General features: G+C 39.8%; 1 protein-coding gene across 1 annotated transcript; it reads left to right on the top strand.

Moving 5' to 3' along the window:
- Nucleotides 1–1,734: 1,734 nt before the first annotated feature.
- Nucleotides 1,735–25,680, top strand: LOC139475941 (bcl-2 homologous antagonist/killer-like). Its single transcript, XM_071259154.1, has 6 exons — nt 1,735–1,782; nt 3,993–4,366; nt 5,939–6,082; nt 7,564–7,753; nt 10,135–10,441; nt 25,328–25,680. Exons 2-5 carry the CDS (start codon nt 4,110–4,112, stop codon nt 10,243–10,245), a joined length of 702 nt encoding a protein of 233 aa, XP_071115255.1. The 5' UTR covers nt 1,735–1,782; nt 3,993–4,109; the 3' UTR covers nt 10,246–10,441; nt 25,328–25,680.
- The last annotated feature ends 1,011 nt before the right edge of the window (nt 25,681–26,691 follow it).

Below are 26,691 nucleotides of genomic sequence, written 5' to 3'. Positions count from 1 at the left end.
TTCTTTTTTCTTTCCTAGGCAGAGGTAACATATCAGTTTTACTATAATACAAGAAATATTGTCTTTATTTTCAATTTCTGCAAAACATCGGTAACTATACTGGTTACGCCAAGGAGTATACATTTTTACTGTTTCTACGGTATCTTTAAAATATTTCACAATTATGTTTCTTTGTGTTGGCTTAATTTATTTGTTAAGTTTAGATTTTTCGTTTAAGAGTTTTCAAGTTATATTTTTGTTTATTCAACAGGACCAAAAGGGGTACAATTTTTTATGATGAGTAGGCTGACGATAAATGATTTCATACGTCAGTTAACTGATTGCATGCAGAAACCATGATTGTGTTACTATTTGAAGAACTTAGTCCAATTTAGTAGGTGCGCAACTACCGCTAAACATAATAAGAAATAATATATAGATTTCACATTTCACATTAATTCTATTAATAATTCTATATTTAGTCACTTTATTAAAAAAACACACATAAACATGAATTTCAAGAATGCAATAATGACATGTACGGAAACATATACTGTTTGGTTATACCAGCTATATGACGGCGGGCTGTAAATAATCCAGTGATTGACATCATGAGCATCGATCTACGCAATTGGGATACGATTACATGCAACAACCAAGTCGGAGAGCCTGACAGTCGCCTTTACGACAAGCATTGCTTGCTGAATACCAATATTCTAACCCGGATCTTCTGGTGATATACTGGTTGGTGTATGATGACAAATGTACGTCTAAATGCATCCTCGGCTATGCAGTGTAATATATGTCCATTCTGTTATGATATATACCCTGGGTCCATCCTGCGCCATAGCTTCATATTGGGCCGTAATATTGTTGGAATATTGCTAAAAGCGACGTCAAATCATACTCACTCACTCACTCGAATCACGTGTCGCTGAAAATCGGCGTCCAGTCCATTAATGTTCTTTCACGACGTGGGTAGAGCGACTGCCCGGATAGCGAAAGGTCGATGGTATTATCCCCGGCTGCGCCATACCAAAAGACAAAGAAAGATGGTACTTGTTGTTACCCTCGTGCCTGGCGGTCGCCATTAGGAGGATTAAACAAGGACTGGGTGGCCCAGGGACATGCGCGTCGCTGCATAAGTACAATTATCTTGAACGCGATGTTAAACTCCATTTCACCTCAACTCTTTAACAGGCTACGATGCCATCAATTTAAAGTAGCACAGAGCTGAAAAAACAAAGTGTTTCGCTTTTTATTGTGACCATTGCAATGTACCAGCTAACTGTAAGAAATGTAAATATTTTATGGCCGCTTCATTGAATACTAAAACGGCTTCGAAAGACACAAAGCAAAACACCAAGATGAAGCGACGTTAATCTTACACCCACGTTAGTTGATAATTTAGTTTTTCTTGTAAATAGTATGATAATGTTATTCATATTTTAACGTCATATATATTATAATAATTATCATTTTTATATCAATTGCACTAATGACTGTTTTATTAATGGTGTAATCATGGGATCACAATGTATCCAGTTTTTTAAAGTCGTATACTTTTCAACACGATTGCATGTACGGTACTCTCTTATCAGAGGTCACTCACACACGGCTGATGGCGTTTCTGCAAACTCCGGTCACGGCTTTGCGATATTCACCCGGTAAGGAGTATCAACTGGGTTCCTTCTACAATAGTATCTGAAAGCGCATCAGCAGGAGTAAATTAGGTCAAACAAAATTCTACCTTACGCCATTTCCGGTAAATGCCAAAGGTGTGTTGGATCATCAAAACAAAAGGTTTGTGGGGTTATTTGTAGCTCCATCTATATTGTTTCTTACCTCACATTTGGACGTGCACGAGGGGGAGGAAATGCTCCATTGTTTATAAACATGCAAGGTGTCTGAATTAAAGTATGAAGGCGCGAGTTGTCAGAGATCATGCGTAGAACAAGTTTTGAACTAGGTCCAACTGACGCGTTTGTGTTGATGGGTTTTTTTAGTTTGTAATGTTATCGTGCTGACGTGATAGCGTGCAAGACAGAAATACCCAGGTGTCAAAATTAGGCCCACAATTATACAATTTACACAACATGATACACGAAGTAATTCAGTACTATGTTTGAGAGACACTTGATGTCACACTCAATGAAGATTATGACACTGTAAACATGATAACGATATAACAAATGTTATATTTAGGATAACACTTTCTTAGTAAAGTACATGTTCTAGTACTTTTTGGGGTTGAGTCGCGTCCGGGATTCGAACCCACACTTGCCAGAGTGAGGCACCTAATCGCCAGCACACAAAGTCAGTCTAACCCACTAACCCACTCTGACATTTACACTTGTCAGAGGGTTACTAAAAGTACGTTATCTAGACTACCAGTTGTCAGACTTCCTTTTTTGTGGAAGCCTCGGTGCTGTATAAGTGTAAATGCTAGCATTCAAATTATATCGGGGGGATAGGAATCAATGTTTTCTATTTTCTAATCTTTGGAACAAGTTGTCTCGTTCAAATGTGTAACAACACCTCTTGTGTTATGGACAGTGCACAATGTAGACTTTTTTGTTTTACCGTTAAGTCAATTGTATTTTCTGAAGTCAACTTTGAATGACCTCAGGTAGATGCCTGGGTCTCAAGAAGATATCTGTCAATCTATGGAAGTTAGCTAGAACGTGTAGAAAGTTGTCATGAATATAATTTGATATACATGTATACTCACCATGCTCACTGCCAAAAAAACAGCGAATCATAGAAACTGTAGAGAAGTATGTATGTTCAGAAGAGATGTTTCCGATGTGTACCAATTAATGACAAAACTAACAATCAGTCAAGTGTCACCACAGTCTCTTTAATGTTATCACGATATGCTGTACATGATTTTCAAACATAACATGTTATTCCTGCCTGAGACAAATGGTGCATCTCATCACATTTGATGCGCTCATGTGCATCGGTTCACACAACATACCAGTATGTTCATTTGTGCTTCAAACCAATCTAATATCTCTTGAATATGAGTAAGTCTTCATATATTAACCAACATTTATGGTATTCGCGTTTCTGTTGGCGGTGAGTATAGATGCAGGTATACACCATTGACAAATTCCAACTAGTTCACAGCCCATTCCAGACAAGTAGTTTGTTTAAAATAACTAACGTTTTGGGGGAAAAACAACAAATCCTTCTAGATTTTCACATTTGCCACCACTCGCCCCTTTCCGTAACCTGTAACAGTGTAAGAAGACTTGTCCCCTATCCATAAATCTTATGTGCGAAAATACAACAAACCAATCAGAATGCGCATAGGTCTTCATGTACTTCTGGGGGACACAGGTTGCCCAGTCATCTAAGGCACCGCCATTCGTTGTGCAGAGTTGTGTCCCTTGGGCACGCCAGAAACCTATGATTGTGGGTTCGAATCCCGGTTCGCCCTGATTATTTTCCCCATGCCCGTGCCCGTGGGTTTCACCGAAGTGGTAAACGTCTGAGACCTGCATCACTTCGGGTTTTCCTCCCACATTAAGCTGACACACCGTGATATAACTGGAATACTGTTAAAAGCGGCGATAAGCCCAACTCACTCACACTCACATACTTCTGTCAAAGAATCCCTCTGGAATAAGTTTTGATTCTACCCACCGGTATGTCTTGCATCTGAAAGTTTACCCAAGGTACAGCTGAGTGTGTTCAATCACGTATAGTCCTGATGTGTTTTAAACAGCATCTGGCCCACTTATAATATATGGGGGAAATATGCGTGAATCATTATGCAACAAGTTGACAATTCTTTTAGCTGTGCCCGTTTGCGCTGAGACGGAACCCAGTCGCAAAAATTACCATGAGAGGGGCATGAGTCGCTATTCGTCTTGTCCCAGAATAACCCAAGTTGGTCACAAATATATTGATATTGATGACAAGTTAGCATGTCAAAAGCCTGTCTCTTCGAAATGGTAAGAGAATACTGCTTGCCTTTTTTCTTTAGCTCTACAAATATGTTTCAGAATTGTGAGAACTACACACATCTACAGCAGACTAGGAACATATTATAATATTAAGACAGAACAATACTACACTTGTGTGCCGGCAATGTGATCAGCTGACCAAGGGAGATAACTACAATGGCCAGCTGGAACGGAGGTGATAGGAGCAGTGATGATGATTTCATTCACCCCCCTCGTGAACCCAAATACATCATTCCGACGGTCCCACAGCCCGAGAATCTGCGTCCAGATACTGAGGATAATGTTCAGAGTCAGACGGAAGATGTGTTCATGAACTTTATGTACCAGAGCTACAGGCAGACTCAAATACGTCAACAATACGACTCTACTCCAAGGATACATGAGTTTGTTAGCATGAACCAGGACCCTGTCAGGTAATCCAGAGATATAAGTTACCATGGTAACAAGATGAATACTTGCATTTGCTTCTCATACTTATGAGGATAACTGATCGATCAGTAAAAATGTATTTGTCTCTGATACCGTATTCAATGTAATAAGCGTCTCATGCTTATGAGGATAACTGATCGATCATTAAAAATGTATTTGTCTCTGATACCGTATTCAATGTAATAAGCGTCCCGCTCTAATAAGTGCCCACGGTGACATTTGCTGATATATTGACTGGTGAACAATCCAAATTAGCACCCCTTCCGATTGATCAATGTACACAAGTATAATTTATTCACGTATAATACGCACTCGTGTGTTATATGCATCCTTAATTATGGGCAATTAAATTCTGGAAAAATATATCTGTCGTACATAAACATTTCAGGCTGTCAGCATAACCATGAAATTTATATTTCAACTCTGTTTTTTTCACCAAAATAATACTCTAAAAAGAGCCCCCTATTTCTACTTTGGAGAGCGCCCTGGGCGCTTATTATGTTGAATACGGCAAATGCTTTGGAAAATAAATATTATTCAACACAGACAACCTTTTCAATAATCATGATAATTTACTCATAGCGACAACATTGAATAAGGTGTCAAGATGAGAGCTGTATATCAGGGTAAATGTTGAGTATGCAAGGGAATATTTATCACATATTTTTATGGGTCTCATCATGGTCTAGTTATCATGGTTATTATTTCTAGTTCCTACCAACGTGACCAATGTCAAGTTTGTTGAATGGTCCATGCTTGTTTCACATGTTTCAAGCATAAGATGCTTTAAGTTTTCAAAGGAAATATTCCTTGGAAGAGTATTGGTAATAATTTCATGAATATTGATCATGTTGATATGAATGTATTGAAAGTAATCGCTTTTTCTAAGAGGTGAGCGGAAGGTCAGGGGTTCTATCCCCGGCCGAGTCATACCAAAAGACGTTAATAGATCGTATTTGTTGTTACCCTGCCTGGGGCTAGGCATTAAGGGGCTAAAACAAGGACTGGTTGGCTCTTGTCAGTATAATGTGTCTGAGTGGGATCCTCATTTTAAAGGGGCGGTTGGGTAGCCTAGTGGTTAAAGCGTTCGCTCGTCACGCCGAAGACCCGGGTTCGAATCCCGACATGTTTACAATGTGTAAAGCCCATTTCTGGTGTCCCCCACCGTGATATTGCTGGAATAATGCTAAAAGCGGCATAAAAACAAACTCACTCCCTCCTCATTTTAAACTGTGGCATTGTATCTCAGTGGGCCAGCACTATAAAATCAGCATTAGTCCAGACTAGTACAAGCAGCCACACACACAAATGCATGCACGTCCCTATATAAGTGCAATAATCTTGGAAGGTGAAAGGTGCCCATGTGGATGAGATGGTCAGACTCAAGTCATTGTGCCCGAGTGGCATGGATTGCTGCTTACAATATTGATTACTGGAATGTCCGACTCGTTTATTTGCAGGCCGCTGCTCAGATATTGGTGAGTGCAGCTGTAAGCAACAAACAAACAAACAAGAATCCAGTCTAACTGAAACATAACCTTTACTTGTCTTTACAGCTCTACAGCTCAGATTGGCAGGCAGCTCGCTCGTATCGGAGATGAAATCAACGATCGTTTTTCTGATGAGTTTGATGGGATGATACGAAGTCTCAAACTAGACAAAAACAGTATCTTTGATGTTTTTACAAATGTTGCCAAGAAGTAGGTATATTTTCATGACTTATCATCAAATATGTTTCCAAGGGTCCTTCTGGCTTATTTGCTGTAGTATTGGAGCAGTGGTCCCATTAACATTTTGTTAATATGTTGCTATGTGACAAGTATATCTTGACTTTCATGCATTTATTTTTGCACCATATCATATATCAACTGTCAAATACCTCTATATTTAATACTGTTTAAGAAAATAATAAATTAACCTTATCCTGACTCATAATAATTTGTTATCGCTTCTTATTCCTGAAACATGGTGGAAACTTTTTGTACAGTGTTCCTAATGAACAGAAGACATCTCACCCAAACACACCCAAAACCAGTCTGACACATCACTCGGTTATTTTCATCTCAGGTAGCTGGGTGGATTTTTCTTGTGCTCTTGTAATCCAAGCCATCCTTGATCAATTTGCCTTTTGCGATTAATAATTTGGCTTGGGTTACTTTTATTAAACATTACTTCCATATATTCAACAGTTATTTTTTGGATTTGTCAAAGGATTTATCTTTTTGGCTCTTAAATTTTCCTCTTGTTTTCAACATGATAACGTGTACCAGTGTATCTCCAGTCACCATCCACACCCTATTGGCTCAACTTGTATGTACACTCATCTGTACTGCAGACGATAAATGTGACTTGGCAGAAGACAGGAGACCCGTGAAGATGCGGGGTAGAAAAGGTCTTCAGCAACCCATGCTTGCCGTAAAAGGTGACTAACAGGATCAGGTGGTGCATGCATGGCATCTTATCCCAGTTGCGTGGAACGATGCTCATGATGTCAGTCACTGGATTGTCTCCTCCAGACTCGATTATTTACAGACCGCCATCATATAGCTGGAATATTGCTGAGTGTGGCATTGTGTGATAGCTTTCATATCATTGTTTCAGGACCATTGCTGGAGGATTGAGCTGGGGTGGTGTGATAGCTTTTATATCATGGTTTCAGGACCACTGTTGGAGGATTGACCTGGGGTGGTGTGATAGCTTTCATATCATTGTTTCAGGACCATTGCTGGAGGATTGCACTGGGGTGGTGTGATAGCTTTCATATCATGGTTTCAGGACCATTGCTGGAGGATTGAGCTGGAGTTGTGTGATATCTTTCATAGCATTGTTTCAGGACCATTGCTGGAGGATTGTGCTGGTGTGGTGTGATATCTTTCATAGCATTGTTTCAGGACCATTGCTGGAGGATTGAGCTGGGGTGGTGTGATAGCTTTCATAGCATTGTTTCAGGACCATTGCTGGAGGATTGCACTGGGGTGGTGTGATAGCTTTCATAGCATTGTTTCAGGACCATTGCTGGAGGATTGCACTGGGGTGGTGTGATAGCTTTCATATCATTGTTTCAGGACCATTGCTGGAGGATTGCACTGGGGTGGTGTGATAGCTTTCATATCATGGTTTCAGGACCATTGCTGGAGGATTGAGCTGGGGTGGTGTGATAGCTTTCATATCATTGTTTCAGGACCATTGCTGGAGGATTGAGCTGGGGTCGTGTGATAGCTTTATTGTCGTTTGGTTTCCGTATGGTGATGAAAGTATTGCAGGACAGTACGGCTCAGGTGCCAGAATTCCTGAGCATGATCATATCAACTGTGGCTAAAGTATTCCTTCTAGAGAAAATATCACAATGGATAGCTGAGCAAGGGGGCTGGGTAAGTTTTGAAAATGATCCCTGTGCCTCTTTATCAGGGACTGGGTGCCAAGTAGTTTAGGTCACCATAATTTGCTGCATGGATCATTGCTCATAATATCAATCACTGGTTTGGATTATACTCATGGAATATGCTGAGGAGGGTTTTCAACAACAAACAAACATTCATAAACATTTGACAATAATTGAGTTTGGGAATTTCTGTTGGAGGGAACTGACTTAGGTACCACACCAAAGAGTGTTGGTTAATTTGAGGGCCTGGTGAGAAAGAGTCTTACATGTTTTGGGGGATGTCAGGATACGACCTGTGAAGATCCGAGTTAGAATAGGTCTTCAGCATCCCATACTTGCCGTAAAAGGCGACTATGCTTGGTTGGTGCATGTCATCGTTTCCCAATTACATGGATTGATGATCATGATGTCAATCACTGGATTGTCTAGATTTAATTGTTTACAGACCGCCGTTATATAGCTTGAATATTGCTGAGTTTGGCGTTAAACAACAACCACAAACAAACAAAAAGGGTACGACCCTAAGATTCAATTCCACCGGCCCACCCACCCCTATAATAAAGGACCATGGCCTAAGAATCAGTTAGAAATAGAATTGAGTTATCAGTTCCACATCTAATTTTCACTGGCATATGGGGTGACTGAAACGTTCAGAGCCGACCTATGAAGGATGGGTGGTACACCCTTAGTATTGCTACCAGCCATCAAAGTGACTTGGTATCCTCTGGTGATGAAAATGGACAAAATTGGCTGACATGCTCTCATCAAGTATCTCCAACAGCCGTCCATGCAGACGAGGTGTTGTCTAGGGGATGATGCTCCTTCCTTTGCCCCTGATGGACAGCGGAGTTCAAGAGGGGAAGATGATTCACGATCAGGAATACAAGATACAGGAGGCATCTCATGAGAAATTTGAGAACATTCTGAGGAATGGACTGTGCATGATAAAGGTTTCAGCACGCTGGGTTCCAAGACTCCTGATCAGACATGCTCCAGGTTCATCATCTCTCATGCTAATTTACTTAAGAATTGACTTTCACTTTGTGTGAGTTCATTGGAGCATGAACCTTCATAGACAGAGTGATAGAGTGAAGGCCAAACTGTATGAACGTCAGGCATGCTGATTTGGTTGATGCATGTCATCGTATCTCAATTGAGAGGATCGATGCGCATGATATCAATCACTGGATTGTCTGGTCCAGACTGGATTATCTACAGACCGCCGATATATAGCTGCAATGTTTCCGAGTGTGGCGTTAAACAACAAACAAACCATTTCTGTTGTGGAGGACTTTTTACACCACCAGGAGGAAGCCTAGCTCTGTCAGCAGTCCAGGCACTCCATCATCGTTGGCAGAAGTGTGTGGACCTCAGAGGAGAGTATGTGAAACATTGTTAGCAATCAACTGGTCCTTTACAGTTAGGCTTGGAACTTTTCAGCCACCCCTTATCACTAATTGTCACCAACCATTTGTTTTTCTTTTTGAATATGTCAACACATGGTCAAGGAACACTGATGGCCCAGTCGTTTTAGTTACCACGATTCGCTGTGCTGAGTTGCGTCCCTTTGGCACGCCAGAAACCTATGAGTGTGGGTTTCGATCCCGGTTTGCCCTGATTATGTTTCTAGGTTTGTCAGCACCATACCCGTGCTCGTGGATTTCACCTAAGTGGTAAACATCTGAGACCTGCATCACTTCGGGCTTTCCTCCACCATTTAGCTGACACGCTGTGATATACCGTATTCGACGTAATAAGCGCCCCGCTCTAATAAGCGCCCACGGCGATATTTTTCAATATATCGGCTAGTGAACAATCCCAATTAGCACCCTTCCGACTGATCAATGTACACAATTCGTGTACATTTATTCGTGTATAATACGCACTCGTGTGTTATATGCACCCTTAATTACGGGCAATTAAATTCTGGAAAAATATATCTGTCGTGTATAATACGCACAGACTTTTCTTTTGTATCATTTCAGGCTGTATCATTTACGATCTTTCGACTCTTTCACCAAAATTATATTCTAATAAGAGCCCCCTATTTCTAATTTTGAGAGCGCCCTGGGCGCTTATTACGTCGAATACGGTAACTGGAATAATGTTAAAAGCGGCGTTAACCCAACTCACTCACTCACTCACTCACTCACTTCCCTACATGCATGCTCTCAAAACCACTCACTCACTCACTTCCCCACATACTCACTTCCCTACATGCATGCTCTCAAACCCACCCACCCACTCACTCACTCACTCACTCACTCACTCACTCACTCACCCACCCACCCAAATCACCCACTCACTCACTCACCCACTCACTCACTGAATATGTCAAAACCGTATATGTGTCTCATCTTCATGCTTCAGATTGCTGCTCTGACTTTTCAACCTACAGCCAGTAACCTTGCATTGGCTTTTGTGGGTTTGGCGGCAGTCTCGTCCATATGTGCCGTCATTTACTACAAGACATTCGCCTGACACTTGTCATCAAATCATCGTCAGTGGCAACCTAAAGAGAACATATTCCAACAAGATACATCTGTGTGATATTGGTTGTATATAAGCTGCGAGATTGCTGTGATTTTTGTACAGGGCACCGTGGACAAAGTGATAGGACAAGGTACAGGCAAGGGAGTGAAGATAGTGTCACGTTACAACAAGAACACAAGATAATGTAATAGTTTTTAACTCAGTATTTTGTTATGGTCATGTTACAAGAGTTATGTCCCTTTTGCAGTTGTTACACATTATCATAGTGCTCGCCAGAAATGGTCAGTACGTTTGTTTTGACCGTAACCATGGTAACCGAATGATAGGATATACAGGACATTGAAATTGTAGATTAAATGTTTCTGATGGGAATTATTGCTAAACATTGATTTTTCATAATGTGCATCATGGGAGGCTGAAAAAATCGAATAGATGTTCTCAGGCTACTTAAGAGTTTGCAAGCAAGAACCTAATTTTAAGGGGTTAAGAGAGTGTCAGTATTTTCTGGTTTTGTCAACAAGCATAATCAATTTTGTCAGGACCAATGCATCAGATTGAAATGATGAAGCTGATTTGGAGTTTGTACATTTTAGCATGAAAACCATCATCTTGTTTTGTAAAGAAAATATGACAATCTGTCAATATGCTCATGCAGAAGAGATTCTGTTAAATATTCCACTCTACATTTGCTAAGGACCACTCCTTTGGAGAAAGATGGCTGTTTTGGTCCTTCGCAAGTGTTGAGTAGTATGTGTGTACCAACCACTCAAATACAAAGATGTTCCAAAGTTGTATCTTGTTCAGAAATTTTGTTGTTCAGATCTTTTATCTCATTTTCACAATTAATGTACAGAGGTGGGATAGACAAGTTGTTGAGGCATGGACTCGTAACATTTAGGACCCAGGTTAGGTTCCTCATATGGTCGAGGTGCGAAGCAATTGACAGGAATATTGCGACAAGCTAAACCCTGTCTCTCACAGGCACAATGTAGGTGGCCTGTAGGAGCTATGTCCACTTACTAAAGGAAACTTGAGAATTGTGATTTTTGTAATTTCCTGAGTTTGTTCCACCACCTGTGTTTTAGTCAGGAATGGGGGATCATGTTTTGTTTATGTCTTATGTTCCACTCAAACAAAGAACAAACACAGTTTAAAGGCTGCATCAGTACCCATGCATTATACCAGACACCAATCCGCCATGTTTGTTTGACGCTACCAATAAAGTATTTTGTATCTACTTTGGCAAATAAACATTTCATTTACTTACGAAAACATTAAATTCAAACCCCCTGTTGTTTTAGCAAAGCGACCAAAATGGCATCTGAAAAACATAGAAAATGTTACGAAGGAATGAGCCTGTGTACATCCGTTACCAAAAGGTGCTCGGTATGCTGCATTCTTACAATGGTGTCTTGCTGTACCCACTAGTCATGACAGATTAACTTGAAAGAAAATCAGGGGGCACGGGTGGCCCAGTCGTCTAAGGCACTGCGATTTGCTGTGCAGGGTTGCGTCCCTTGGGCACGCCAGAAACCTATGATTGTGGGTTCAAATCCTGGTTCACCCCGATTATGTTTCTAGGTTTGTGGGTTTCACCGAAGTGGTAAACGTCTTGAGACTTGCATCACTTCTGGCTTTCCTCCCACATTGACGCCTTGATATAACTGAAATAATGTTAAAAGCGGTGTTAAACCCAACTCACTCACTCACTCACTCACTGAAAGAAAAATTGGGCATTATTTTCCTTCTTTTGAGTAGTATATATTTGAAATGAAAGGTTATCTCAGGGTGGTAGCATTCTCATAGAAGTTTGGAACACTGCTTTATGTTTTTCAGCATGGGTCCTGCTGGTGTTTTTGTTCTTGGAACAAGTAGTGAGAAATACTACCAAACACTGACCAACTGTGCTTTGAAATTGGTTAGGAACAACAGTATATATTTTCATTGATTTGAGTGATTTTGAGAATGTCATATTTTAGGAATTTTTGCCAAAAATTGGTTAAAAAATGAAATGTTGTTCATTAATTCAATATTGTTCAGTGATTTTGTTATTAGTGTTCGGGGTTAAACAGAAATATAAACATGGGTGGGGGTCTCATAACTCGCTGCATATTTTGTCAGAATTTTGAGCAGAATTAATAGCATCGTGCGTCAGTTTATCAGAAGAACTATTTCTGAAAGATATTGATAACCCTAATATAACGTCATGTCCATTCTGTTTGTTGAAACACTTCATGGAGAAAAAAATAAAGACTGATAAAAATATTATGCATCAAATGAGCATGAATGCCTAAGAAACTGGAGCACATAGTACATAGTATTACCCATAGGGTTAGGCATTAAATTTATAAATTGGTTCTCGGGCAATGGCTTTTGAAAATATAGTGAGGGTGGGCAGTGTTGTTTTTTTGGCTTGTTCAAACTAGTTGTGTACCAAATTAACAGTTGTGTACCATCAACCTGGGAAAGAGCCTCCCTAAACTAGTGTACACACTCCTATTGCCGCCATGACCATAACACGAGATGCGCAGTAAAGCAGTACACATGTAAAGGGAAGTAACTGCGTGCTATATTGGAATGCATCGTTTTAAGGGATATTAGGATATCTTTTTTTCATTTTAAATGGAAATAAAAACGAAACATGCGGCAGACATTATGATGATGCAAGCGGTGCCTGAGAACCAAGACTATTATTTTTGGGCCTTAGGAATAACCAAGTTCACAAAAATCGTATTTGCATTCGTGCAACTGTTTCTTCTCGCACACCAGTGTACTGTTGACATCATTTACATGTTATTGTGACTTGAGGTCGGAATGATGTCAAATTAGAAACGACATCATTGCTGAAGATTGTTGACGTCATTCCACAAATTGCGTTTTTCTAGGATAGTGGTGGAGATCAGTGAATTTTTTTAAAGGGGAGCTCAAAATGTATAAGAAATAATGGGTAATTAAGAAATTTTTACACTTGAATGTGTGCCATACTGATTTTACGAAATCCGTGTAAGAACTCTCACAAGAATTCCAACACTTGTTTTATAAAGTCAGTATGACACACATGCTCATATAATAATCTCTATGTACTTCGATGTGATTCACAGAGACAACTAGTGAATGAAGTAGGCCTTAGGTGTTTTCCTAAGTCAACTGATATGATAGGAATTGTGCCTTGCAAGACACTGTGGAGACATATCCGTACATAGATCACAAGTGTGTTGTTCAGTGTGCTTGATGTAACATCATGATAATGATATCTCCCTTGATGTGTGTGTATGGTCCTTGTGTCCTTTGGAATTTCCTGACTATGATGATAGATATCGGGGCAGTTAAGGTGCAAGGTCAGGTTTCGTTCTCATTTCCCTTGACCTTTGGGGAAATATTTTGTATTTTTTTATGGTTGAAACTAGCAGAGTGGAATTCACTTGTTTCACTGGTGACCGTATTCTGTCATTGTAATACTTGACATACCGTATTCGACGTAATAAGTGCCCGGCTCTAATAAGCGCCCACAGCGATATTTGCTAATATATTGGCTGGTGAACAATCCCAATTTGCACACCTTCCAATTGATCAGTGTGCACAAGACTTATTTATTCGTGCATAATACACACTCGTGTGTTATATGCACCCTTAATTACTGGCAAATAAATTCTGGAAAAATATGTTTGTCGTTTATAAAACGCATAGACTTTTCTTTTATATCATTCAGGCTGTCAGCATAAACAACGAAATTAACGATCTTTCAACCTTTTTTTTTCACCAAAATTATATTCCAATAAGAGCCCCACCTATTCCTAATTTTAAGAGCGCCCTGGGCACTTATTACATCGAATGCGGTACCTTGAATAGGTATGTCTTGCCTGGTCCAGACTTACATGCTGCAACTGCAATAGTGCTGATTATCGTGATGAACAACATTCAGCCCTAATTCAATCGGGTGGTCGGGTAGCCTAGTGGTTAAAGCGTTTGCACGTCATGCCGTGGACCCGGCTTAAAGCGGCTTAAAACCTTACTCACTCACTCTTGTAAGTTCAGTTTTCTGTCTGTTATTGTCCTTTTGTGAAATCTTGATATTAATTTTGAGTAGGAGGATTTTTGTCTTTCAGGGGGATTTGATTTCTCATTATGAGAGTATGCATTTTTTGGTTAGTAAATACAGATTTCTGAACTTGCACCTTAAGTTTAAGCAAGGAGTATTGTATTCTACTAAAAAAATGTTAAGGGCCACCTGATTCTTCCATATTATACAGGCCGTGTCAGACTAACTACAGTTATAGGGCAGAACCGAGGCTCCTTATCTTTGGTGTAATATAAATATATGAACTAAACTGCTCAATATCATGAAGATAGGGCCATCAGACATGGAAAATATGCTTGTCTGAATAAACGTTAGTCCCAGAGCGCTAACTGTTCATCATATTGATGTCCTTGGCAGTGAATTCTGTGATGATTCAGGACAATGACGCCCAACAAACAGGACAGTGAAACCCCATTAACTGGAATGTCTTGAATGACATATCGATTGAACATCATCACCCATACAGAGATTCAGCCATTATCATTGTGAGAGTCATATGATAATTTGAACCAAATTCTACCAATACTATATAATGAAATATGTTTCGAATTTTGTTTAAACATATCACTATTAACATTATTAATTTAGACAATTTATTGACCTTAAAACAGGCTTTGTGATCTAGTCAACCGATTAGTAATCAATTAATAAATAATCGCTTCTTTTAACTTGTGATGATTTTGATTTACAGATTTTGAGGGGTTTGGGTTATAAAAGCGGTGTTAAAGATAATTATTTTCTTACACAAACCATACAGTCAATCATGCGAATAGTGATTACTATTATTATTTTTTTAATAGGTACTAGTTTTAGACCCTGATTATCCCAGATAATCCTAATCATCACAATGTGGGCATGGCATCCCCTGATAGTGCTGTCAGAAGCCTATCGGCTTGTGGTCTAATACCAAGGTTCAACTCGTCTCTAGATACGTGATTTGATATCTCATGGCCGCCCAGATTTCTGGTTAGACCAGCCATTTTATATTTTTCGGATTACGGACCCGCCGACTCTTTTGAGAACAGAATATGTTCATAAAGTATGCAAGGGGCATTCTGCATTTTAAAAAAATGCATCTGGCCTTTTTGCTTTTTTTACACTCCTCCAACCCTGGACTTTGGGCTGAAAAATCTGTAATCCTAAAAATATAAAAAGCCTGGCCTCATGGAGGTTTCACTTTCCACAGTGTTTGAAATTAAGCGTTGAAGTCAAGGGTTCTCCGTTTATGTTGGTATAACCAGAATGTTAAAAACTTCAAAGTTACAAATCTCGGGGTCCCTAGATTCAATTTTATTCAACACTGATGTGAAAGACTGATCTCTTATTAAAGGGGAACTGTGTTTGAGGAGTGCCTTTCATTCCCTTAGCTGTTGTCTGCAATTGTCATGCTCCAAATTGTCAAGGACAAGGATAGGGCATCCGGTATTTTTTAAGTCAGTTTTGCTGATACCTATGCCCCTCACACAGGACTCAAGGTCAACTGATACAATCTTTTTGAAAATGTTTGTTTGAACTGACAATAAAATCATGTACATAGACAATGAGAAATGCTCATAGGTACTATTCGTTCCTTGTGTGCTCAGTTTTAACAATATTTATATGAAGAACATAATGTATCAGGAAATATTGGTATCATTCAAACTGCTCATTAAGTCGTATCAGTTATTCATGAAGAATACTACAATGATGGAATCATTTTCAAAAAGATCATGATTTATATTTCCCATTTGTCACATTGTCTCATCCATATTGGAAACCCGTGACGCCATAACAGAGTGGTATTCATCATGTTGATTTCATGATTGTTTCCCTGGTAACACCAGAGTTTATTATTTCTCATACGGTCACATGGGCCTATTCATATGAAATACATCGTGATTTGTTAATGATATGCAAGAAAATGCTATGCTAACTACCGTATTCGACGTAATATGTGCTGCGCTCTAATAAGCGTCCACGGCGATATTTGCTAATATATTGGTTAGTGAACAATCCCAATTAGCACCCCTTCCGATTGATCAATGTACACAAGACTTATTTATTTGTGTATAATACCCACTCATGTGTTATATGCACCCTTAATTATCTAAAATTATGGGCAATTAAATTCTGGAAAATATATTTGTCGTGTATAATATGCACAGACTTTTCTTTTGTATCATTTCAGGCTGTCAGCATAAACCACAAAATTTACGATCTTTCAACTCTGTTTTTATCTCACCAAAATTATATTCTAATAAGAGCCCCCTATTTCTAATTTAGAGAGTGCCCTGGACGCTTATTACATCAAATACGGTATGCTGATTTGAAATCTCAGAATCTAAGTGGTCCCTTTCTTTGCTTTCGAAAAGACCGGTGTGTATTATGGACAGTGAGCTGTCCTTTGTTTCACAAAAAGGGTTCTTGGATGTCATCACTGCTGAGTATGTATGTATGTGTGGCTGCCGTCATTTTGAGGCAGTTCTTGTTTTGGAAACTTGTAACATTTTGTCAACTTATGCATATCAAGTGTTGAATCTCTCCAAGTGACTTCACTCATGTTTGTGTTCTTGAGGATATTTATGAACTCCCATTGTCTGTAACATGTTACAATGCCTTGACATTAGGCAGCAGCATCTGTTGGTGGTTCCTGTATGTTGTAACTACATCCCATTGGAAGTTCCCACCTTTAGCGTGTCACTCACAAGGTTGATATCCTAATGTCACGGTTGAAATAAGTGCCGAAGGGCACACTTTGAAATTATGTTTTGTTTAAAGAAAAATAGATGTATTCTGGTCAAAGACAAAGTTTAAAGTTAAAGTAAGTGCCAAAGGGCACATTTGAAATTATGTTTTGTTTAAAGAAAAATAGATGTATTCTGGTCAAAGACAAAGTTAAAAGTTAAAATAAGTGCTGAAGGGCACACTTTGAAATTATGTTTTGTTTAAAGAAAGATAGATGTATTCTGGTCAAAGACAAAGTGTATGAACAAGCTAAATCACTGGATGTTTCACAAATTAAACAGATTTAATGATTAAAAAGGAAATTACTAATCTCAATGAAGAGGGAGGTCAAACTTTCTAAATTATAAATGTTTATTATCTTGCTCACTTGTGAAATCAGATTCACCAATTTCAAAGATTGATCATAGTTATTCTTCCTGTAGGCGGAAATTCATAAGCACAACTGAACTTTGTGTTGCAAGTTCATTGTGGGGATATCTCCTTGGAGATATGATCTCACCCAATTGCTATCTCCCATGGAAGCCATTATGACAATTATGGGATGTAGATACATATATATTAGCTCCATGATATCAGAAATAACCCGTTTTTGTCTATGCAGTACTCTTGCAGTACGTGTGAGAATTAGTCAAGATTTGATCATTGTACAGTGCTGACACTTGTCTTTTATCATGTTTATGCAGTCCGATTGTTCCAACGATATTCCATGTTTTTGTCTTAACTACTGAACTTTGACCTTTGACATCCAGCAGAAGGAAATGCCTCAATAGTGTTTCACAAGAATGAGAGTATTGTGTATCATGTATATATGGAAGGTTTGAAGTTTGAGACTGACTTTTAGGGTATCTTTTAGACTGTATATTGAGAGATTTTATTTGTAATCTTGGTAATGATAGAGAAAGATTGTTGTTTATGGGTGTCTGAGGTAAAGTAATTGCTACTTCAGGAGTTTTGTTAAATTGTTTTGTGGTTTTGAAAAACATTTGTTAAACCAAGGACGAAGGTCATTAACCAAATGCATTCAACTCTCTTCACCTTTTACAATCTGAGATAGATATTTTGCCGATTTCTTTTCCTGATCAGTCAAAAGCAGATGTCCTTTCATTTCTAGAGGGGGGCATGGGTGGCCGAGTCGTCTAAGGCGCCGCGATTCTCTTTGCAGAGTTGCGTCTCTTGGGCACGCCAGAAACCTATGATTGTCAGTTCAAATCCTGGTTCTCCCTGATTATGTTTCTAGGTTTGTCAGTACCATATCCATGCTCGTGAGTTTCACCGAAGTGGTAAACGTCTGACACCTGTATCACTTCAGGCTTTCCTCCCACATTAAGCTGACACGCCGTGATATAACTAAAATACTGTTAAAAGCGGCGCTAAACCCAACTCACTTACTCACTCACTCACTCACTCACTCCTAGAATCATTTTTATCTGTATATCATAGATAGTGAACAATGGAAATGCATGACATTAACCTGCTTTAAAACAGATGAGGTAGCTAGAGACTGACAACTTACTTGATGCCCATCACTGAGATGTGACGTGTTTGTCGTTGTGCCTCGTTTGTACATAGATACAGATCCTACGACATATGATGATCTCACCGTGCACTACCGACTGAACATTGGACAGTCTAGGCCACACTTTATATGTTTTATGGTTCATGAAATGTTGTGCTGACTCTGTGATATAATCAAAATTCTGTTCAAAGCGGTATTAAACCCAATTACTCACTATCCAGTTAGTTGGGTAGGTTGAAATGGGGGCAGTGGGGTAGGCTAGTGGTGAAATCATTCGTTGGTCACGCCAATGACCCGGCTTCGATTCACCACATAGGTACAATGTGTGTAGCCCATTTCTGGTGTCCCTCGCTGTGATGTCGCTGATGGAATATTGCTGAAAGCAGCGTAAAATCATACTCACTCGCTCACTTCCTTTTGGCATGTTTCTGTTGCTATGCTTTAACAAGGAAAAATAAAAGCCACTTCTTGTCAGAGGACTGCCTCCATGTTCTCGTGGATAGAGTATCATCCTAGACAGTGGAAGGTCGAGGTTGTATTACAGGCCCTACAAATAGACATTAAATTATTTGTTCTTGTTACCATGCCTGGCACTCGACATTAAAGGCGATAAAACAAAGATTGGTCAACTCGTCAGTATAGTCTGTTTCGGATTGGGGTATCCATGTTGAACTGCAGAAAGGTATTTGAGAGGGCTAGAAGTATACCTCTGGCTTAAGTCCAGGGCCCACTTGCACAAAGCAATCTTAGCGCTAAGACTATTGTAAGCCTATGTTAAAGTAAGGGAGTTACGATCATCTTAGCGCTAAGATCGCTTTGTGCAAGTGGGCCCAGGTGAGTACAAGCAGCCACACACACATGCATGCGTGTTGCTATAAATAAATGCAATAATCTTGAACGCGATGATAAACCTCATTCACCTCACCTTCACAAATAGCAGTGTTTGCAATGGTAGAAACTATATACAATGCATTTGAAAAATACGGGTGTTATATTGGGGGTCTTTTAATCCTTCTGTTCTAATCCATGAAAGGTAGATCAGTGGGACGAATAAAACAAATTCTAACCTATTTCTATTTTGATTTTGGTTGTTGTCTTGTCAGTCAAATCCATGAACCAAAAACATAAAAAGTGTCGCCCTAAACCCTTGTCTTTCCCATGCCCCAACTAGATGTAGGAGTGGTTCTCCACTGACCCAGTCTGCCATTTTGTGATAGCTCGTGCATTAGCAGTGTGGTAGTGAACTTATAGCTTTAATGCTTGTACAGATTTGAAAGAACTATATTTTGGTAAAGATTTCATAAAGAAACAGTGTACCATAATTGTCAAAATAAACTTTGTTTCTTAGAAGTTATACGGACATACAGATAGTGTAACATATCGCAGAAATATATGTCATCTGCCTTGCCTTCGCAGTTACCATGACGAGGTGACAAGGGTTTGTTTTTCACATTGGCCTCAGGGTTAAATATTGGGATTGACACTATTGGTCAGAAATGTGCAACACAAGAAACATTCCTGTATTTGTCAGGCTTCATCCCATTTGTAGAACACCAGATGTCATCATTTGTTTTCAAATTGATGAGAATCACAAAGACGTGCACCCTCGATTATCAAGGGTATATTTTGGTTACAATTAATACCCTGAACCCTTTCATTTCAGAAGAAACGTCATCTCCATCTCTCTGGTCACTAAATTAGCACATAAGTTTTCTTGCATGAGTTATTTATAAGGGTATCTGATTTTAGAGTTGTTTAGAGTTTAGAGTTGTGCCATTTAAATCAGCTCAGAGCGAAGCTATGTTAGCAAATGGGTCCAGGATATTAATTGTAATAGACCTGGATAATCATGGAGAGATCACATGCTGCCTGCAACTACTGTCTGTAGGCTAGGTCTCTCCAAGTGTTGGAGTCCTTATTGTAAGGACTCTGACCTGTCTCTCCAAGGAGCAGGGACTCTGACCAGTCCCTCCAAGGAGCAGGGATAGCCAAGTGTTGATGTCCCTATTGTAAGGACTCTGATCAGTCTGTCCAAGGAGCAGGGACAGCCAAGTGTTGATGTCCCTATTGTAAGGACTCTGACCAGCCTCTCCAAGGAGCAGGGACTCTGACCTGTCTCTCCAAGGAGCAGGGACTCTGACCTGTCTCTCCAAGGAGCAGGGATAGCCAAGTGTTGATGTCCATATTGTAAGGACTCTGACCAGTCTCTCCAAGGAGCAGGAATAGCCAAGTGTTGATGTCCCTATTGTAAGGACTCTGATCAGTCTCTCCAAGGAGCAGGGATAGCATAGTGTTGATGTCCTTATTGTAAGGATTTTGACCTGTCTCTCCAAGGAGCACAGATAGCCAAGTGTTGATGTCCCCATTGTAAGGAGTCTTACCTGTCTCTCAAAGGAGCAGGGATAGCCAAGTGTTGATGTCCCTATTGTAAGGAGTCTCACCTGTCTCTCAAAGGAGCAGGGATAGCCAAGTGTTGATGTCCCTATTGTAAGGACTCTGACCTGTCTCTCAAAGGAGCAGGGATAGCATAGTGTTGATGTCCTTATTGTAAGGACTCTGACCAGCCTCTCAAAGGAGCAGGGATAGCCAAGTGTTGATGTCCCTATTGTAAGGAGTCTCACCTGTCTCTCAAAGGAGCAGGGATAGCCAAGTGTTGATGTCCCTATTGTAAGGAGTCTCACCTGTCTCTCAAAGGAGCAGGGATAGCCAAGTGTTGATGTCCCTATTGTAAGGACTCTGACCTGTCTCTCAAAGGAGCAGGGATAGCCAAGTGTTGATGTCCCTATTGTAAGGAGTCTCACCTGTCTCTCAAAGGAGCAGGGATAGCCAAGTGTTGATGTCCCTATTGTAAGGACTCTGACCTGTCTCTCAAAGGAGCAGGGATAGCATAGTGTTGATGTCCTTATTGTAAGGACTCTGACCAGCCTCTCAAAGGAGCAGGGATAGCCAAGTGTTGATGTCCCTATTGTAAGGAGTCTCACCTGTCTCTCAAAGGAGCAGGGATAGCCAAGTGTTGATGTCCCTATTGTAAGGAGTCTCACCTGTCTCTCAAAGGAGCAGGGATAGCCAAGTGTTGATGTCCCTATTGTAAGGACTCTGACCTGTCTCTCAAAGGAGCAGGGATAGCCAAGTGTTGATGTCCCTATTGTAAGGACTCTGACCAGCCTCTCAAAGGAGCAGGGATAGCCAAGTGTTGATGTCCCTATTGTAAGGAGTCTCACCTGTCTCTCAAAGGAGCAGGGATAGCCAAGTGTTGATGTCCCTATTGTACTCCAAGGGGTCTGGGCAGCCAAATGTTAAGTCCTTGCTGGTCATGGAAACACCTTGGCTTGATACACACATGGGTAAATCTTATGAGCTTATTATTAGCTTCACATCATCCGTGCAGAGTTGCGTCCCTTAGGTCGAGGTCTGCTGATAGTGAGTTAGAATCCCAGATTTGCCCAAATGATGATTTTAGGTCAGCACAATAAAACTGTTTTGATTTCACCGAAGTGGTTAATAATTTAAACCAGCTTCATTTGGTTTGTTTTTTTCTGTCACGTCTTGTTATGACACTCCTCGATATGGCTGAATACTGTTTCAACATAGCATTGAACCAAATTCACTCATGTCATTGTATCCCAATTGCGTGGATCGATGCTCATGATGTCAATCACTGGATTGTCTGGTCCAGACTCGATTATTTACAGACCGCTGTCATGTAGATCTAATATTGCTGAATGCAGCGTTAAACAAACAAACAAAACAAACATTAAAACCATGAGGCGCAGTCAGAGACATTTCAGATGCAAGGTAGAGCAGTATATGTTCCATTACATAGGCTGAATTATGATGCTCACTAAATGTATGGAGGAGAAACAGAATTGAGCAATTATCTCTCAAAATAACAGAAGTTGTATTCATATATGATTTCAAGATTACAATGCATTCAGTTGGCGCCATATGCCAACTTAGTCATTTAACAATAGACTGCTATCTGTTTGTCGTCATAACTATATCTATTTGAATATGGAAATGCTGGGGTCGAGTATGGATGGAAGCTACTAAGTTTTGGCATCACCACCAATATTTCTGTAAGTGGTGACTGACTTGGGCATTGACATGAGTAACTTTTTGAATGTACATGTTTTATGTGTCAAAATGTATACATCTTATCAGGTATCTTTGTCAATCAAAAGAAAATGCCATGACTAGCAGTGCTGTAGGAGGTGGGGTGGGGTGGGGTGGGGTGGGGGCTGTTCTGCAGTGGTGGCTGGTTTGGGGTGTATTTTCTTTTGTTTTTTATCAATTTTCTCAGATTGAGATCAATTATAAATCTTTCACTGGACATGCTTGCTGAAAACATATTTATCACATGACTTTAGCTGTAGTCATGTGATCAAGTTATGTGTTCTTTAACGTCCATTCAGTAGCACCTCTCTACAAACATTCTCAGACCCAGAGGATATTACATGATCAGTCCCATAAGCCTACAGTTACCCCCTTACAAGAAAATAACTGTGGTCTTGTATTTAAATATAAAGGCCACACTTTTTTATTTTTCATTTTACGGGCCCGGCATCCCAGCTGGAAAAGAAATAAACATAAAAATGATTAGTTTTGTTATGTCCCCAGCTAGTAATATAGACCCTCAATAAGAAATGTCATGTATCAAATCCATGTCTACATCAATATCAGTAATTCAAAAAGCAAGCTGCAGTTTTATCTCCATAACATAATGATTTTCAATATAATTAAATAAATGATTGACATAGCTATCTATTATTTTGTCTATTTCGACCGACCTATTGTGGAAAAGCTGCAATAAATCCCTGAAAAATAAGATTTAAAAAGTGTGGCCTCAGTCTGTTTAGGTGCCTTCCAGCTCTCAATCCGTCCTGTCATGAGTAAATAGTCTAGTAATTTCTGGATGGGGTGACTCCTGCTAACACTGTGACGTCTCTTCCAACGGGTGACCACCTCTGCCCAAGTGTCTCATCCTGTACATTTTTCAGTACCTTTTTCAAGGCATGTCGTACCTTGAAGTGTGTTATTATAACATTTCCATTTTTACTGACTTTACTTAATATTATTATATCGTTTACTTACAGAATTCCCTTTTTTCTAAAATGCATTTTTGCATAACACTATGCCAAGAGGATCAGAAAGTTTATTTAAGTGAAGTTATTGAAGTTCAGGGGTCACTATTTCAAAGGAAATATATAATAGCATCATCTCTGGCAGGCTTTAATTTGGCAACTTATGACCATATTTTCAAACCATATCATACTGAAGTGATGCATATAACAATATGAGCTTTGCAAACTTTCCATATCCTAGATGTCTGAAATACTTCCACCTATATGTCTGCAGTTACAGGGGCGGTCGGGTAGCCTAGTGGTTAAAGCGTTCGCTCGTCACGCCCAAGACCCGGGTTCGATTCTCGACATGGGTACAATGTGTAAAGCCCATTTCTGGTGTCCCCCGCCGTGATATTGCTGGCATATTGCTAAAAGCGGCGTAAAACCATACTCACTCACTCACTCACTCTGCAGTTCGCCATGTCATAGGGAAGAATGATCCTTAGAACTACTAGTCCCACTGACCAGTCCTATGCCTGGTTTGTTTCAAACTCGGGCTAGAATAGGTCTTCACCAACCCATGCTTGGCGTAACAGGCAACTATGCTGGTCGTAAGAGGTGACAAACGGGATCCCATGGTCAGGATTGCTGACTTTGTTGATGCATGTCATCATATCCTAATTGCATGGATCGATGCTCATGGTGTCAATCACTGGATTGTCCGGTCCAGACTCTTTCATTTTAGGACGGGGCAGTCGGGTAGCCTGGTGGTTAAAGTGTTCGCTCGTCACGCAGAAGACCCGGGTTCGATTCCCGACATGGGTACAATGTGTGAAGCCCATTTCTGGTGTTCCCCCGCCGTGATATTGCTGGAATATTGCTAAAAGCGGCGTAAAACCATACTCACTCACTCATTTTAGGACTGCTGTCATGTAGCTGGAATATTGCAAAGTGCTGCGTTAAACAACAAACATCCTAACATCATTATGTTTCAAACTCTGGCTATAAATTTACAACATGTGTTACATTTTAAATTATTTCTTTGATGTCAGTGAATTGAATGCTCAGTTCTTAATACAGTCCCTAATCAATCCGCTCAAATCCCAATACCGGTATTTTCAAAATATTTATCAGTCAGTGTTATCAGTAACCTTTAATGTGTAGTCACCATTAACGTCATTACATAGGTCAATTTGATTGTCTCTGTATCTTCTGAATTACCGTATATGACCATGTATAAGCCGAATTTTGAGGACCAGAAAAAATATTCTGTAGAGAGGGGTCGGCTTATCCACGGGATACACTTTCATGATAGTATTTTTCAGATCGTGATCTGTCCGAAACATCACCTGAATGACGGTCCGATAGATTACAACTTCCCGAAAGTTTGGAAGTTGCCACGACTAGAGCCATTATTGTTATAAATTATCAATCAAGTTATTTTTATACACCAATCTTGATTTTGGTCTTCACAACCAAACACAACACAACACACTGGTCACGCCATCATGGTAGTATGTTTGCGAAACGATATCGAAAGATAATTCTTTCTTTGGTCAGAATAAAGATTTTTTTATACGTATTATTTACGAACAGCATTGATAAATTCTTGTGTATGTTTTTTTCATTTCAACCAATTGTAAAATAGTCTGCCAAAATTTATTAAACAAAAGTAATTTATGATTTCAGGGGTTTTGGTCGGTCTCTTTAATCAACTAGAAACCTAAGGTTTTACACTGATGAACACGGAATTCCCTGTATTCATGGTCTTTATAAGTATCAGAGCAAGAAGGATGGGTCCTTGTGGCAAGACATTGTTGAGGCATGTTTTTATCATGAAGAACTATTGGAGAACTAATGTTCATAAGGTTTGGCATTATGCTGTCACCCATGACTGTTGAAATCTATTCATCTGTGAACATGGAGGAGCACATGTTCAGAAGAAAATATCATTTCCATAATCTTGTTGAACTTAATACAGTATGTACATTTCAATTTTTGCATGAAAAAAGAAATGCATTGCTAATCTGTAGATTGATGAATTATGTGTTATGATTAGCAATAAAGTTTAATACAATGTGTTGAGGAGAGTTGGTCTGTCTTTATTGCACCCTTACTGGCTGAATGGATGCGACGCGAGTGTAAAATGTTGTTTGATTCCACTGTCAGCAGTATGTCATGGCGGTGGGGACCGAACAAACCAGTGACTGATAACTGTGATTGTGCTTGCTCCCCCGTGAGGATCCCGGTTAGAATTGGTGTGCAGCAACCCATGGAATGGTCTTCAAATTGCCCTCTGTACAGCCCCATCACTTGATATTTCAAGTCCAAACTTCAAATATTCATTTAACTCTTTTTTACATATGTGTGTTGTCAGCACTTGTGTGGAAGTTATCACATTATAAGAATTATTATTATTATATATTATTTTTATTTATTTCTTCTTTTTTACGCTCATGGTAATAAGCGATTAACGGGTGGTTGATGCATGTCATCGTATCCCAACTGCGTACATCGATGTTCACGATGTAAATAATTGTCTTGTCGAGACTCCATTATTTACAGATTGCCGTCATAGCTGGAATATTGCTGAGTGCAATGTTTTACAACCCAAAACCAAACAACACAAGCACAATGTGTAATTAAATGTCAGACATATCTACACGGATAGGATAGCAAAGATGCCCCTGCAGATTCAGATGAAAATGCATCAAGTGATGAAGATTCGGACGGAGGAAGACAATATCCCATACTGGCCCGGAAAAAAAGGGAGGAGACGATGCACAAACTGGAAACCCGTGAAGATTCTGGGGTAGAATAGGTCTTCAGCAACCCATGCTTGCCGTAAAAGGTGACTATGCTTGTCGTAAAAGGCGACTAACGGGATCAGGTGGTCAGGATGGCTGACTTGGTTGATGCATGTCATCGATCCCAATTGCGTGGATCGATGCTCATGATGTCAATCACTGGATTGTCTGGTCCAGATTCGATTATTTACAGACCGCCGTCATACAGCTGGAATATTGCTGAGTGCAGCGTTAAACAACAACACC

This window comes from Haliotis cracherodii, unplaced genomic scaffold, assembly GCF_022045235.1.
Source record: "Haliotis cracherodii isolate W230 unplaced genomic scaffold, xgHalCrac1.p SCAF_3, whole genome shotgun sequence".
In the NCBI taxonomy this organism is placed as follows: Eukaryota; Metazoa; Mollusca; class Gastropoda; order Lepetellida; family Haliotidae; genus Haliotis; species Haliotis cracherodii.
The sequence above is the reverse complement of the archived record's forward strand: the minus strand, read 5'-3'. Positions and strand labels throughout refer to the sequence as shown.

Bases quoted from the DNA above. Each gene is read 5' to 3' on its own strand.
- LOC139475941 (XM_071259154.1), top strand. From the start codon at position 4,110: ATGGCCAGCTGGAACGGAGGTGATAGGAGCAGTGATGATGATTTCATT. The intron at 6,083-7,563 runs GTAGGTATATTT...TCATTGTTTCAG, and splicing joins TTTACAAATGTTGCCAAGAA to GACCATTGCTGGAGGATTGA. The intron at 7,754-10,134 runs GTAAGTTTTGAA...TTCATGCTTCAG, and splicing joins TAGCTGAGCAAGGGGGCTGG to ATTGCTGCTCTGACTTTTCA.